General features: G+C 42.8%; 1 protein-coding gene across 2 annotated transcripts in view; it reads right to left on the reverse strand.

Moving 5' to 3' along the window:
- The window catches only part of GRB2 (growth factor receptor bound protein 2), a 78,058-nt gene that overhangs the window by 47,230 nt on the left and 15,684 nt on the right, over positions 1–15,144 (reverse strand). For both annotated transcript variants that reach the window (XM_054047179.1, XM_054047178.1), the window contains exon 2: positions 10,372–10,616. In XM_054047179.1, coding sequence (XP_053903154.1) covers positions 10,372–10,449 — 78 coding nt within the window. In that variant the 5' untranslated portion in view covers positions 10,450–10,616. The remainder of the gene's footprint in view (positions 1–10,371; positions 10,617–15,144) is intronic.

A 15,144-nucleotide genomic window follows, 5' to 3' on the forward strand; every position in this document is an offset into this window, starting at 1 on the left:
CAGCAATAACTGAAAAGCAGACTGAAGTTGTTAAAATGCCAGTTTCGTATTTATCATGTCCAAGAAGTAGAGCTCCCATAAGCGTATCATATCTGAAATCTGACTGTACAGAAAGATAATGGAAAAACCTACTCAACCTCAGCTAAAGTGGCATGGCTAGAATTTGGTGCTGATCATGCAAACCAAAGAGCTGACTCGCTCAGACCACAAGTCGTCTGCATGAACCTAGCTGCTATGATTAGTGGAACCTGCTGGGTCATACATAGCTCATGAAGTATTCCCCCTCTCCCCAAACCCCCAGGGGAACTTTTGCATAACTGAGCCGCTTGTTTCCCCCCCCCACATTTAAACCTGTAAAGTTTTGGTACAAGTTAGAGCAAGACCTAGTTCAGAAAACTGAAGAAAATGTAAATTCCAGAGACAAATGATTTAAAATAAGAGGATTTTAGAGAATAACAATATAATTATAGTTCAGCTGAACTGAAAAAAATGCTTTCTCCTCTCTGCACAGAGCTCTAGCTGCTGCTGCTGCTGCTATATGAACATGCAGTTCACAATGACACTGTGTGCGTGCTGACCTGGATACACAGAAGCAAACCAAAAATTTAGCAGGTACCAGCATATATGTTCCCTTCCATATTTTATTTATACAGGTTAGCACCGAACTTCAGGATTATTTATAAAATTATTGCTAGGGAGGAGTTGATAGTCTGTTTTCTAGCCATAGAAGGAGACCCTAAAACTTTGTACTTATTCCAGCTGTCGCCTTAACCTCCTCCCCAAGTAGGTCTAAAGATGAACTGATTGGTTCTGCCTTTGAAATGGGGAAAAACATCTCCAAGCAGAGGAAAATTATGAACTCTGAAATTAAAATGCAAGTGTCAGATGTATCTACAAACTAAATCAGAGTATTACAGGCTAGCTTCTTGATTTAAGATTTTTTTAAAGGCTTTATATTCCTATCACATACAGTTTTGAAGACTCAGTATACTTCTTGTGCCCTATTGAAAGAGGTCAATTGTACCTTTCCATGCGTTTAGATTATGTCCCATACAAAAATCAGTGGAGTTTTTCTTTCAAATAATTCACTGGAATTGTCTTATCTAGTTGGGCAGCTCCACCAACAACACGGTAACGAGGTCATGCTACATCAAGCGTTAGTCTATTGAGCACCCACTCTCTTCCCCACTTAAGACGTGATCTTGCAAGATGTGACAAGACTGCTTCAATAGAAGTTGAAGGAACTCAGCAGTTTGTAAGGGTATGTCTACACTACCCGCTGGATTGGCGGGCAGCAATTGATACAGCGGGGATCAATTTATCGCATCTAGTCTAGCTGTGAGAGGTGCAGGCGGAGTCGACGGGGGAGCAGCAGCAGTCGACTCACCATGGTGAAGACACCACGGTAAATCGATCTAAGCACGTCGACTTCAGCTACGTTATTCACGTAGCTGAAGTTGCTTAACTTAGATTGATTTCCACACACACCCTCCCCCCACCACCAGTGTAGACCACGGCAATGATCAAGCCATTAAGCATGTAACAGGGTCTGGGACTGAAGCAGAAATGCTTAAATACAGCCTGACAAAAAGGGAGGTTGAAGCTTGGAACACTATATTGGAATGGTCAATACTCATTTTAAGTGGAATAGCAGCATTTAAAATAAAATGTGAAACTAGTTATTTCTTTACTCTCCAGATAAAAAAATCTTGAAAGTGCAACTTCCCTTTTCCTCTCTTCTTCCCACACCCCCCAAGAAAAAGTACCTCTTCTCTCATTTTGATTCCCTCTTTCCCAAGTTTATAATGAAACTTCAAATGAACATGGCTTTATTTACTTCCTCATGTGTACACCACTCACTGATGTTAGCCCAACTTTGGCGATAATGCTAACCACTACTGCAGAGCCAGCAGAGGAAACTAAAGAGCAAAAACGGTTGTGGGCTAAAGCTGTAGATAAGAACTTGTGCACCACATTTAATGCAGTATCAGTTTGCTGATCTGTGAAGAAATGCAGAAGGCATGCAATTCACCCAGTCTTGTGCACTGCTAAATCAACAGAACAAACTGAATATAAAATGTAAAGAGCATGAAGTCAGTTATCTTAATATAAAATCCCAGACAATTCACAAGAATTCTGGGCCTTTTAGACACCACAAGAGAGGATTACTACCTGAGATTTAATTTTACAGTTAAAAATAAATCTATCAGGGAAAACACAGAACTGGGTGCCGGGTCACTTTATTTAATTATTTTTTTGGGGGGAAGGGGTCACAAATCATGACTAGTCTTTACTGGCTAGCAGCTGAGCTGCCAGTTAGTAAAAATGCCACACATGGAGCCAATATGCAAATGTCCTGTCCAGATCTCAGTGCACTGTTGTTATATCAACATATTCAAACATTAGCGTGTCAATGAAGAGCTGGCTGTTCACGCTTTGAAAGGGATTCTCTGTACCAAGTCTTTCCAAGCTCAGTTCACATGGGAGTCCTGAGAAGCCTCCTTTGTTTGACCTGTTATGGCTGCCATTGCTCTTCCTTTGACTAGGATGGCTTCCTAACACCAGAACTGCTCTGTACTGAAGGGGAGATTGTGGGTGGCACTCAAGTAGCACCCACTCATCTTGTCCTATTCTCTTTTAGCACACCTCCTTTGATACTTCCAAGAGATGACCTGATACAAATGCTGCAACAGTACCAAATATCGTGCACCTTTGCTGCACGCAGTACTGACTAAAAAACACAGAAGGTGTCACTCTACACAATGAAAACTGCAAGAACTTCACATGAACCTAAGTCATTGAGATGAACCTGACCACTGGGCAAGACTTCCACCTTCTAGTCTGATGCAATGCTTATAATAAGTCTCCAATCCCAGAGAGCAAATAGAGTAAAGATTATTACTGTTAGAGATATAATGCAACTTTCAGTGATGAGCAGACACTGGTGGTATAATGAAGATGCTACTCTGAAAAGCACTTGTCAGAAGTCAGACTCTTTTGCAAAAGCTACTTACACCTCCCACTCTGCTCAAAACCCTCTTGATTTCGGTGAAAAAAAAATCAGAAAAATTGGAGAAATTAGGCTTTTCTGTTTTTCACCACAATCAAGAGGGTTTTGAGCAGAGATATGGGCACATAGGGCCCAGCTATCCCTCACCCTCAGATGACTGCCTCACCCCTATATAGAGTGACTGCTTTCCTTCCACAGGCATCTATCTGTGCGGTCACTGGCTCACTCCTTTATCATGAGTGACCAAATGGTGATTTTAGTTGTCACTGAAATTGATGCCTAGAACATTTCTTGAAATTTTGGATTTTCAGAGGTTATTGCATAACAAAATGGAGAACTGCCACAGTGTAGAGTGCAGAACCTCACTTGGCCAATTAATAAAATCACACAGACACACCACCCTTTGTAGCAGCTTGACACATATGTTGAATAAGGCATATCAGATCATTGAAAGAGGCAAAAGTTGTTTTGTGGGTGCTTATTTTTGTACAGAAAGATCAATTTAAGAAGTTGAGATGACAAACAGCTATGGGACAGGTTGGGCCTTGTGACCAAGCCAGCCAACATAGCCATATGGCTCCTGCTAGATTTGGCTGATAGATTACAGCCCAGGAATGATCATCGGTATAAATTATAGCAGTGTACACAGTTCTGCATATTATGAAGTTAAAAGCTGACTGTCACTAGTTTTCATCAATAGCTCATCTGGCACCATGTAGCCAAAGAGAGATAACTGCCATCCTGAATTACACAGATTTAAATCTATGGTGTTTTGGGTACAGACCAGCACAGAAGGAAGTTTATCTGTTCTGCTTTCAGTGACAGTCCTGGAAGGAGACCACAGCCGGCTACCAAATAAAGAAACAAAGAAGCCATTTTCAAGGAGGAATGCATTATTCCTCCTGCTCTGGATGCTGGCAAAGACTGGTTTACCCCAGGGGTCCCCAACGTGGTGCCTGCGGGCGCCATGGTGCCCGCTGGGGCGTCTAAGTGCACCTGTGTACTGGCCATCGGATGAGCATCCGCCGAAAGCAGCGTCATCCAGAGGCGTCGCCACCGAAATGCCATCGATTTTTGGCGGCATTTCGGATGCGACGCCTCTGGATGATGCTGCTTCTCGGTGGCGACACCCATTGGACATTGCCACTTGTCAGCAGCATTTTGGCGGATGCTCGTCCGCCGCCATGGTCCTCCGTGGCTCGTCGTCTGGCACCTGCCAGACGAAAAAGGTTGGAGACCACGGCTTTACACTTTCAACCTGGAATATACCATACTTTAATTTCATCCTTGCTACGAAGGTTTCTGAGGGAAGCAACATTAAATAAATAATGCCACCTCTTCTGAGACTGTCCCCAACAAGATCATATACTCCAGTTTTTGTACATGTTAGACTTTTTTGTAAAGTCACTCAAGTTTAAAAAGCCTCCTTTACTAATGCAAGTGGTCCTGTACAGGGCCAGAAACTTAAGAGTATGTTCGCTAACTACTTTTTCTAGTATGTGCCCATAGGGAGGTGTAGGTAACAATCTTTGGGAATAAGTCCATACTAAAAATAACTATTTAGTATTCAATGCAGTACAAGACATCAGGCTAACTTTAAAATATTGATCTACCAGTCTATTACAATAAAAACATTATGTGTCTTCAGAAGATATTCCTTCAAATGTCACCATCTCAACCCCCCTCCCCACCCCCCAATTACTACAGTTCTCAGTTTAACATCTTTACAGGTTTTCAGTGGCTTGCTAACAGCTTTGCTTCCTCATATCAGACCACAATATTGGCCTATTTGGTCTCCCTACTTCAATGACAGCTGCTATCTAAGGTGTTTAAGTCAAACCCCAATTTTCTCCCACAACCATCAAGCAACATACCTCAAGTACACCTACACAATGGACTTTCACACACCTAATGCAGACATCAGTTGTATCTGATTCACTCCAAACCCCACTGCTTACAGCTAATGTCCTGTTCTGTTGACTAAGAAAGCAGTTTTCTGTGAGCTAACATTATACAGTACCACAGAAGATAGAGAGAGAGGAAAGACTCACTAGATCATTGAGTCCACCCCCCTACAAGGGCAGGATATAGTTCTCTCAATAATCAAAAACAAAGAATTTCAAATAAAACATGGGACCATTGTCCTTAAAACTCCCCCTAGCAAGCCATCTGTTTCTACTTGCCAGTACAAACACCACTACATAAAAGCAAACACAGGTGAGGTCACTGAAGGTTTGGGAGAAGGAAGTATAGATGGAGGACCTGCCACCCTTGCTCATCTCACCCCTCCTGTACACAAACATGTTGCTCTGTAGTCAGGCCCAAAAATGGTTTTCATGCAGGAACTGAAAATGCAGTCTCAGCACTACAATTTGGAAACTCTCAATCCTGTTGAAGTCTGAAGGGAAAGAGAATGAATCGGGGTGGGAGGGAGGGGAAAAAAAAAAAAAAAAAAAAAAAAATCACATGAAGAGTAGGCAGTGGTGGAGCCCAAACGATGGACTGATATCACTGTTCAGAATAGGAATAAGCCTTGATAACTCAGTTAAAATAACCCAAGTCTAAACACTGCAGAAATGAGAAAACACTAACCGTAGTTAAGTTGATTTAGGTGCAACAAAGAAGTTATTGAAAAATGTAGTCGCCCGTTGAGGACTCAAGAAAAACAGCAAAGTGCAACTCAAAAGTAGAGGACTCTTACATATACTGTTGGGGGTATTTACATCCGATACTTTTAAAATTCTTGCAATAAGCTGCCCATGAACTACACTGACATCTACAGGGAACAGAACACTGATCTTCTGAAGGATCTCCAGACTTGTTAACCTCCCAGGCATGCCACAAACCTCATTTTTTTTTTTTTTTTTTGGGGGGGGGGGGGGTTCTTTCTGGATTCAGGAGAGGAAATGGATCAGGATGATCAGTGCTTTTGTGTTATTGTGTGTGTTTTTAATATATGGAACTGTATAGGATTGATGCCTATGGAAATTTTTATACATTTGAAATAAAACATAATTATTGTAGTAGCTGTACATTTTAAACAGGGTGAGGAGGAGAAAAGAGCCTAGCTTTGGCTAGTGGAATCTTTAGACAATTTCTTCTCCTCTCCCCACCCTACTGCCAAACCAAAAGCAAGTATCAGCACACTTTAGGTCTGGATACTTGCCAGCTGGCACACAGGCCAACAAAACCAGAAGCCACCAGAAATACATTACAGTTTCTCAGGAATTTAAGACTTAGACTCAGTGAACGTAGGCACAGATTGAGAGTAACTGGTCCTAATGACACCAGAGAAGTCTATGCATCATGATGCACATCCAGACACAAAGCATAAAATAGCCAGATCAGTGCATTTAGAACTGGGACCCTCCTGGATCAGAATGTGGGTTGTTTTTATTTTTTTTTTTTTTTTGGGGGGGGGGGGGGGGGGGGGGAAGAACCATGAACCTTCCAGTTTTCTTCACTTTTTTTTTTTCAGAGAATGCCATTTACCAACACCCTTTTTCATACAGCAATATCCAGAATCTGGACAGAAAGGTGGTCTGGCATAGAGCCACAGTCAATGACTGAGAAGCAAATCATAAGGGACACTGGATGGACACAGTGTGGAAATAGCACCCCTTCCTTTTTCTGGGGCAGACTGAATAAATTCCAAGCTCCATTTGCCCAAAGATCAAGTCTAGAGATAGATGTCAACTTGAATCTCCTGCACGGTAATACCATGCACTGCTGTAGAATCATCTGACAAAAGACTGAGAATCCAGTGAACTGCCACAGTTACAAAATCATACAAGATTTTTATCATACAGTGCCTACAAAGGAAAAGGCCAAGCACTTTTCCTCTTCACTCAGCTGTTTTACAGAGTTGCAAGTCAAAAGTCAATTATCTTCACTCACTTTTGGAGCATAGCCACAAGATTACTAACAAGCAGCTTAATGGCTACAGTTCAAATGCTATTCAATCAAGTCCAGAATATGTGGGTATACTGCAGTAATGGTACCATGACATCATAGGCAAGTTATCTGCTGAAATCAGATGAAGTTAGACAATATGCATCTTTCCCTTCCCTCCTCACAGAGAGCATAATGAAAGTACGAGCAGCATTAATTAAGAATTTTAGATTTAGCTTCATTCCTTAACATGGTACAAAGCTTTCACAGTTCTCTCTACAGCATTATAAGTCACACATGCCATCAGAGGATGATGTTCACCATTGCTTCAAAGTAATGGTATCTAATTATGGCAAGTCACGGAAAGATGTAAGAAAAGAGGTATGTATTTGCTTGCAGAATATGTAATTTTTCTCAACAATCCCAAGTTTGTAAAACAGAGAAATGTGAAGAGTGAGAAATACCTTCTTCTGGGAGTGCATTTGATTTGCACCATGTATTACTGTTTATTCCCCTCGGAAGGTCTTACTCATTTATATGCACTTAAGATTGACCTGGTTTCAGGCTAGATCGCTACTAGCCATGACAATGGGGAAAGAGGGAGTTCAGCCAGGATCTGGTGAGATTATCAGAGATCTCTCAATCAAGAGAGATGTGCTAACAGATTTTTAGCATGCTTAGCACAAGTTACTTCCACAGCTCAGATGTACTAGTCACTCTGAATGTCTTCACTCCAGATGTGCCACAAACACTGTTCTGAGTGAAGTGACTTGCACAATCTCACACTGCTGCTGGCACCTGGGAATTTTTTTCCTGAACAATAGTTCTGAACACCAGAACTGCCCTCACTGTGGTGCATCTCGTCAGAATAACTAACTGGAAGCCAGGGCTCTTGGGTTCTATTCCTGGGTTTTTGTGTACCATGAGCAAGTCAACTTCTCTGAGCCTCAGTTTACTCTCTGTGAATGAAAATTGTTTTCACCCCTATACAAAAGCACTGCAAGGCTAAATTATTTATTATAGTAGTGCTGAGTATTGTTCATGTTCACATTTACATTCAAGTGTTGTATAAAGAAATGAACTTAAAACCAGGAAACTACAGGCAAACACTTCCTTAAAGTTTAGTCAGTATCACCTTTCCAGTAACAGAATCATTAAGGTCATGTCAGAATATAAAAAGGTATCTTAGCTGGAATCAGAGATATAGTTTGAGGATTGCAAGGACACTCTCAATGTCAGTCTTGCTTATGCTAGAAAAATTAGTACTCATATGCAGCTGGACTATTGCCAGAATATGTGGTAGCAAGAGTGTACATAAGGCTCAGATTTTTGCCACAATCTGACAAAAATAATAATCATGAGATGGTAGTAAGAGTGCCTGAGTCCTGTATACATTAGTATAGTACTAATATCAGCAGTTGTAATATAGGTACTAATTTTTCTAGTTTAGACAAAAAAAAACCTCTTTAAAAATATCCTGCTTCATCTCTTCACTATGGTGCTGTTGTTACAGAAGGAAGCACCTTTTGAACATGTGGTAGTTCTCTGTATGTCAGCCATTTTTTCATACTCTTAACCAATCCCAAACATCTAGACTGGACCAGATTAAAATAACCAAAAGTACATTTCAAACTAAAAAAATATTTAAGTACGGTACATGTGCACTTCAGTTTTCCCTCTTGGTCAGCATTTTCTACAAGTCTTACAGATTTTTCTACATTTTTTAACCTGAATTGTGCTGTTTCAAATATAGTACACAAAGCCAAGGCAAGATACTAAACACAAACCAACAGCCTATAGCTCAGGTTAGCAGATTTAAAAATTAGGCTCAGGGTAAACATTTAAAAATCTGATGCTTACACTTCCAGAACGGGTCTAAAATTTAACATCTAAAAAGGTTAAAGCTGACACTACTCTGAGCACACAGTTGCAGCAACAATGGCTGCAGCTATTGCAGTAACATGTTGTAAATAATGTAATTACGGTGTATAAATTCTAATGCAATTTGTGGGTAAGAGACATGTGAATGTGCAGGAGCAGATATAGTCAAGTCAAAGCCATTTTGGTTTACATAACTGCAAGAGAACCACCCCCAAATGGATTTTTTTTGTAACCACCATACGTTTAATTGAATTGATCGCCCTCCCACCTTAAAATATGTAAGAAACTGGTTTTCTAAGACACTAAACTAAATTTCAGTCCATTTCTCTAATACACTCGAGAAAGCATGGTTTATGATAAAAATACTAAGGTGACTGCACAATCCATGCATGTCTATCAATTAAGTATTCAGATTCCAGTTTTGCAAAAGAATCACACTAAAGTTGGCCTGTAAAAGAGCCTACTCTTCACCACTCCTTGAATGAGCTGCTATTTCTTAGGCCCCAGCTCAGAAAAAATTAAACATGTTTGTAACTTTACGCAGGTAAACAGTCCCAGTGAAGAATATTTACATGCACAAAGTTACTTATGTGCTTAAATTTTTGTGGGATTGGGGCTTTAATGAGTGTGTTTTTTAATTATCAACCTTCTACCCGAAGGTCATTTTGGAGAGTAAAGATCTGGACGTAAACTTTTTAAAGCTAAACTGCTAAAGTCTCAATTGCTTGGAAGAAAAAAGATCCATCTTGTTTTATATTGATAACAAACATGGAGATATTAACTACAAAAAAAATAACTTATGCGAACAATACAACACTAGACATTTTTTTAGTTATTTTGAAGGAAGTGTGGTTTAGAATCTTTCTAAAAACCATGCACTATAATCTGTTATAAAATACACATTCTCTGTTTTTGTTGGCTACATTCTTCGTTTGTTATTTTTGGATCCTTTTTCAGTTTTAGGCATATAAATATTTTTAAAAAGCGAACAGATAACTTTATGCTGCCAAGCTGGAGGGGCTCAAAGGTCTTTGGTAGATTGAGAAATCTACACACAAAACCTATCTAATCCACCCAAGGCATTCACTTACAGCTCGAGAGTTCCATTAAATACTCAGTGTTGCAGATTTATCACTGAAGTTTATCAACACAGAAGATAAAATTCAATATCAATATTTGACAAGTGTGGTGACAAAAGATTATCTAATAAAAAAGGAGGCAAAGGAAAGAAACACTACATTGGTGTCAATTACTTTCAAGGTTTATCTTGTAGAAAATAATTCAATTAATAATATATGTTCAGTACTTCACATTTACTTGATACTGTCTATGGTATAGCTAGCTCTCAGCTGTTAAACAGCCTGAAAAGATGGAAGGTGCTGTTGATTATAAACTGAATAAACACAAAAATTGTAAAACTGTGTCCTTTGCAATCAAAGGGGTCAGAGTGTGGGGGGGAGGGGAAGACAGGAGAGGATATGGGGGCGAATGGGGGGAAGGGGTGGAGACTCAAAGGATGCTGGGGACCGACTATCTCGGGAAAAGAGTGGAAAGGAGGAGGTATCGCTGATCCCTTCCCCTGCACTTACCTTGAGGACATCCCCCCGTTTGAAGCTCAGCTCATCGTCTGCAGTGGCTTTGAAATCGTATTTGGCGACGGCTTCCATGCTGGGACTGCTCCGCGTACAGCAGTGCGGGGGGGTGGGAAGGGAGCTCTCCCTGAAGCCTCCTCTCCTCCTCCGGGGGCTCCCGGCTCAGCCCTCCCTCTGTCCGGCTGCTGCAGGGACTCTGGCTCCGTCTACCACATGCAAGGGAGAGCCAGGGACGATCTGCCCTATTGGAGGAGGAGGAGGAAGAGACTGATCATTAGGGGAACCGTGGCACGGATGGATGGCAGGGGCCGCGCCCTGCGCCTCTCCCTCCTCCCGACCCAGACCCGGCTGCCGCTTCCTCTTTCGGCCGCTTCCTTCTCAGTTCGGGGCTCAGCCAGGAAGCACCGAGTGACACATGCTGTGGCCAATAGCAGCAGCGAGGTCTGCAGTGCAGAGGACACAGCGCAGCCTCCCCCACTCCAACGTGCGGGGAGGACGGGGAACTAACCCAGCCCGTAAGCCCCCAGCAAGTCCCACTCCACCAAGCCACAGCGAGAGCAGGCACTTCCCACAGCGCCCTTCCTGACATGCGGCTCCATACTCCGGCTGCACCTCAGGCTGTGGGGAGGCTGCTGGGGGGAAAACACACAGATAGCACACGGGCGGGGGGCACCCTGCCTTGATGCTCTGATCCCGCAGATGACACTAAGGCTCCCCCTTAAGAGCAGCCCGCACACACACCCCTTTTCAGGCATCCCTCTGACAGAGAGCAGAACCTTCTCTGCTCATGAGATGGATGCAGGGGTGTAGCCATGTTGGCCCCAGGATATTAGAGATAAGGTGGGTGAGGTAGTATGGATCAACTTTTGTCATAGGTGCTGAAACTAGGGTTGCTGCTGCACCCCCTGGCTTTAAGTGGTTTCCATTACATACAGGATTTATAGTTTGGTTCAATGGTCTCAGCACCCCCATTATAAAAATTGTTCCAGTGCTCCTGACTTTTGTTGGTGAGAGAGACAAGCTTGTGAGTTACACTGAGCTCTTCTTCAGGTAGTTTAAAAGATAGTTTAGCATAAGCAAGTAATGTATTTCAAGGGACCATTCAAGGAGAAGTGCCCGGTTAACACTTCTCTAGTCATGGGGTGAAGGGAAAAAAAGAGGCTGGGGTGGAGGGTTTAGTGGGTTACAGATTGTTGTAACGAGCCATAGATTCAGTGTTTCTGTTCAGTCCATGATTTTTAGTATCTAGCAAAGTTATGAATTTACACTCCCAGGCTCATCTTTTGAAGGTGTTGTGTAGGTTTCCTTTGAGGATGAGGACTGAGATAAGATAGAGAGTGATCGCTTTATGAACTGTTCACCGATCGGTGGTATGGTGTTTTTTGTCTTTTACCATTTTCCTGTGCAAGTTCATTTGCGGGGAAAAAGTTATCAGGTGCTTAGCACCCACTGGCAGCCAGATCCCCATCTACTCCCCAGTGCCTCCTGCCCACCACAATCAGCTATTTCACGGTGTCCAGGAGGCACTGGGAGGAAGGGGGAGGAGCGGGGACTGGGCACGCTCAGGGGAGGGGGCGGAACTGGGCAGGAAGAGGTGGGGTGGGGGCAGGCACTTGGGAGAAGGGATGGAGTGGGGACGGAGCGGGGGGGGGGGGGGGTTGAACACCCCTCGCCCCGGGCCCGAAGGAAGCCAGTGCCTATGCATTCTGTGAAAACATAGAAGAAAAGACAGACATGAGTGACCAGCGTATATATAGCTGGGACTACACCCAAGTAAGGATGTAAAAGTTTAACCGGTTAACTGATAACTGAAACCGTTAAGACTGGTGCTTAACAATTAAACTCTGCTGCCAGACGGAGCCCAGGACTCTGTTGCTGCCCCGGGGCGCGGCAGCCAGCATCCCTGTGCCTGCACCCCAGCAACAGGACCCCGCATAAAATGGTTACATGGTTACTTTTTTTTTAAAACCACTATTTACATCCCTACACCCAAGGGCATAATAATTTTCCTATCACAGGGCAGAATCAAAGCAAATTAGCCTACTCCACCCTACAAAAAGTTTGCCATTTAGAAGTGTCATTAGAAAACCCCCACAAACAGCAAGATCACATGCTTAAGCAACATTTTCTATATCAGCAAAAGTTTCTAGTGCACACCTGGCCTAAGACCTTTTGACACACCAACCCATCAAAAAGCAAACCAAATGGACTGATGCCCCTTAAAATGTGCACACCTTTTTCTTGGTCTCTGGCCCATTCCCAAATACTCCACGAGAACCTGGTTCAATAAGAAATTAAATCCCATTTGACTGCTCACCCCTAGTTGTCACCTACCACCCCACGATGGAACCCATATTTGGTATCAAACTACAACCCATAATTGATGGGAACCCCAACCTGAACAAAAATCTTTCCTGAACCCTCACTTCTGGCCTTCAAATACCCCCTCCCCCAACTTCTCCAAGCTCATCATCAGAAGCAAGCTCCCCACAGGCAAACCACACCAACTCAAAGTGGCACCAGCCCCCGCCAGAACAACAGATACAAAAGCTGCAGACATATCCCCACTAGTACAACGATCATCACGCTCCACCCCCACAAATCTTTCAAAATGCATGGATCCTATACATGCCTACCACAATATGTGGTATATCTCAGTCAGTGCACTAAATGCCCAACAATTATCTGGGTGAAACTCGAATGAACTCACAGGAAAGACAAAAACATCCTATCACCTGTGGGTGAACACTTCTCAAAAAGCGATCAGTCTGTATCTGATCTATCAGTCCTCATTCTCAATGGAAACCTGCACAACACTTGCAAAAGACGAGACAGGGAGGTTAAAGTCATAACTTTGCTAGACACTAAAAAACATGGACTGAACAGAGACACTGGATTTATGGCTTATTAAAACCATCTATAACCCACTAACCCCCCTTTTTTATCCTATGACTACAGAGGTGTTAACAGGCCGCTCTACTTTGAGTGGACATTAGGAAAAACTTCCTGTCGGAGTAGTTAAGCACTGGAATAAATTGACTAGGGAGGTTATGGAATCTCCATAATTGGTGATTTTTAAGAGCAGGTTGGACAAACACCTATCAGGGATGGTCTACAGATAATACTTAGTCCTGCCTTGAGTGCAGGGGACTGGACTAGATGACCTCTCGAGGTCCCTTCCAGTTCTATAATTCTATGGTCCCTTAGCGCAGGGGTTCTCACAACAATTTTTTTGGTAGCCTCAGAATCATAATAATAAATCATAAATAATTTGTTTATGTAGGCGTTTGGGTTTTTTGCAGACTCAATAATAAAAACAACATACAATCATTGCTATTCTTTACTGGACCTAAACAGAGTAGAAACACAAATAAGGTGCTTTGCATGTTTTTGTCTTTTTTTGTTGTTTCTTTTGCTTTTTTTGGTTGCATTTTTTTTTTTTTAGACTTGGTAGCTAGTAAGTCTGCTTCTGTGAAAAGTGATATTTGTATGTTTGTTAATATCACTTTTCACTGCCTCCCAGCTAGTTAATATCACTTTTCACAGCAGCAAATCTGTTAACAAACATACAAATCTTTTTCACAGCAGACTTACTCAGCCCTGGCAAGCAGGGGGACAAATTAAGCCTTGGATGAGGAAGTGGGTAGGGAAGTAGCGGGAGCCAGCGGCGATGAGGAGGGTGGTGAGCCTGGTGCCGGCGCCAGACCCCAAAGCCCAGCAGCCGGGGGAAGGAGCATGCCACTGTGCAGACAAAGCCCCGCAGACAGAACCTATGGCCAGAGCCCACCGCCACACGGCTGGAGCTTGCCACCTGCCATCCCAGGGCGGAAGCCAGAAGTCTGAGCCCCACCGCCCCTGGGAAGGTGGGGAACTCACACTGTCTGTTCCACTAGTGTTTGTGGCTCCAAAGAGGGGCAGGGCCCAACCCCTCCTAGCGGTCTCAGGGGAGGGGCTGCTGCTTTGCCCGCCCCTGCCCCAATCACTGTCCAGGAGGCTGTGGCCACAAGAAAAGCCCCTGGTAGCCACATTTGAGAAATGCTGCCTTAGCGTCACAGCTAAATGCAAGATGGAACAGATTGTTTAGCGTAAGTAGTTAGGACCTATTCAAAGGCAGCGGTTCTCAACCAGGAGTATCCATACCCCTGGGGGTACGCAGAGGTCTTCCAGGGGGTACAACAACTCATCTAGATATTTGCCTGAAAAGGAAAAAGTTGAGAACCATTATTGTAAGGCAGTGGCTCTCAACCATTCTAGACTACTGTACCCATTTCAGGAGTCTGATTTGTCTTGCGTACCCCTAAGTTTCACCTCACTTAAAAACGACTTGCTTAAAAACCAGACATAAAAATACCAAAAGTGTGTCAGCACACTATTACTGAAAAATTGCTTACTTTCTCGTTGCTACTATATAGTTTAAAATAAATCAATTGGAATATAAATATTGTGCTTACATTTCAGTGTATAGTATATAGAGCAGTATAAACAAGTCACTGTCTACTGTTTCTACTGACTTCACTAGTGCTTTTTATGTAGCCTGTTCTAAAACTAAGCAAATATCTAGATGAGTTGATGTACACCCGGAAAACCTCTACGTACCCACCAGGGGTATGCGTTCCCCTGATTCAGAACCACTGCCTTAAACTATGTGCTAACTTCTTATGCTAAACAATCTATTACATCTTGCATGTAGCTGACACACTTGGAGTACCTTTCCCAGACCTGAAAAATAGCTCTGTATGGCTTGAAAGCTTGTCTCTCTCATCAACAGAA

The sequence above is a fragment of the Malaclemys terrapin genome, chromosome 13 (genome assembly GCF_027887155.1).
Source record: "Malaclemys terrapin pileata isolate rMalTer1 chromosome 13, rMalTer1.hap1, whole genome shotgun sequence".
NCBI classification, from domain to species: Eukaryota; Metazoa; Chordata; order Testudines; family Emydidae; genus Malaclemys; species Malaclemys terrapin.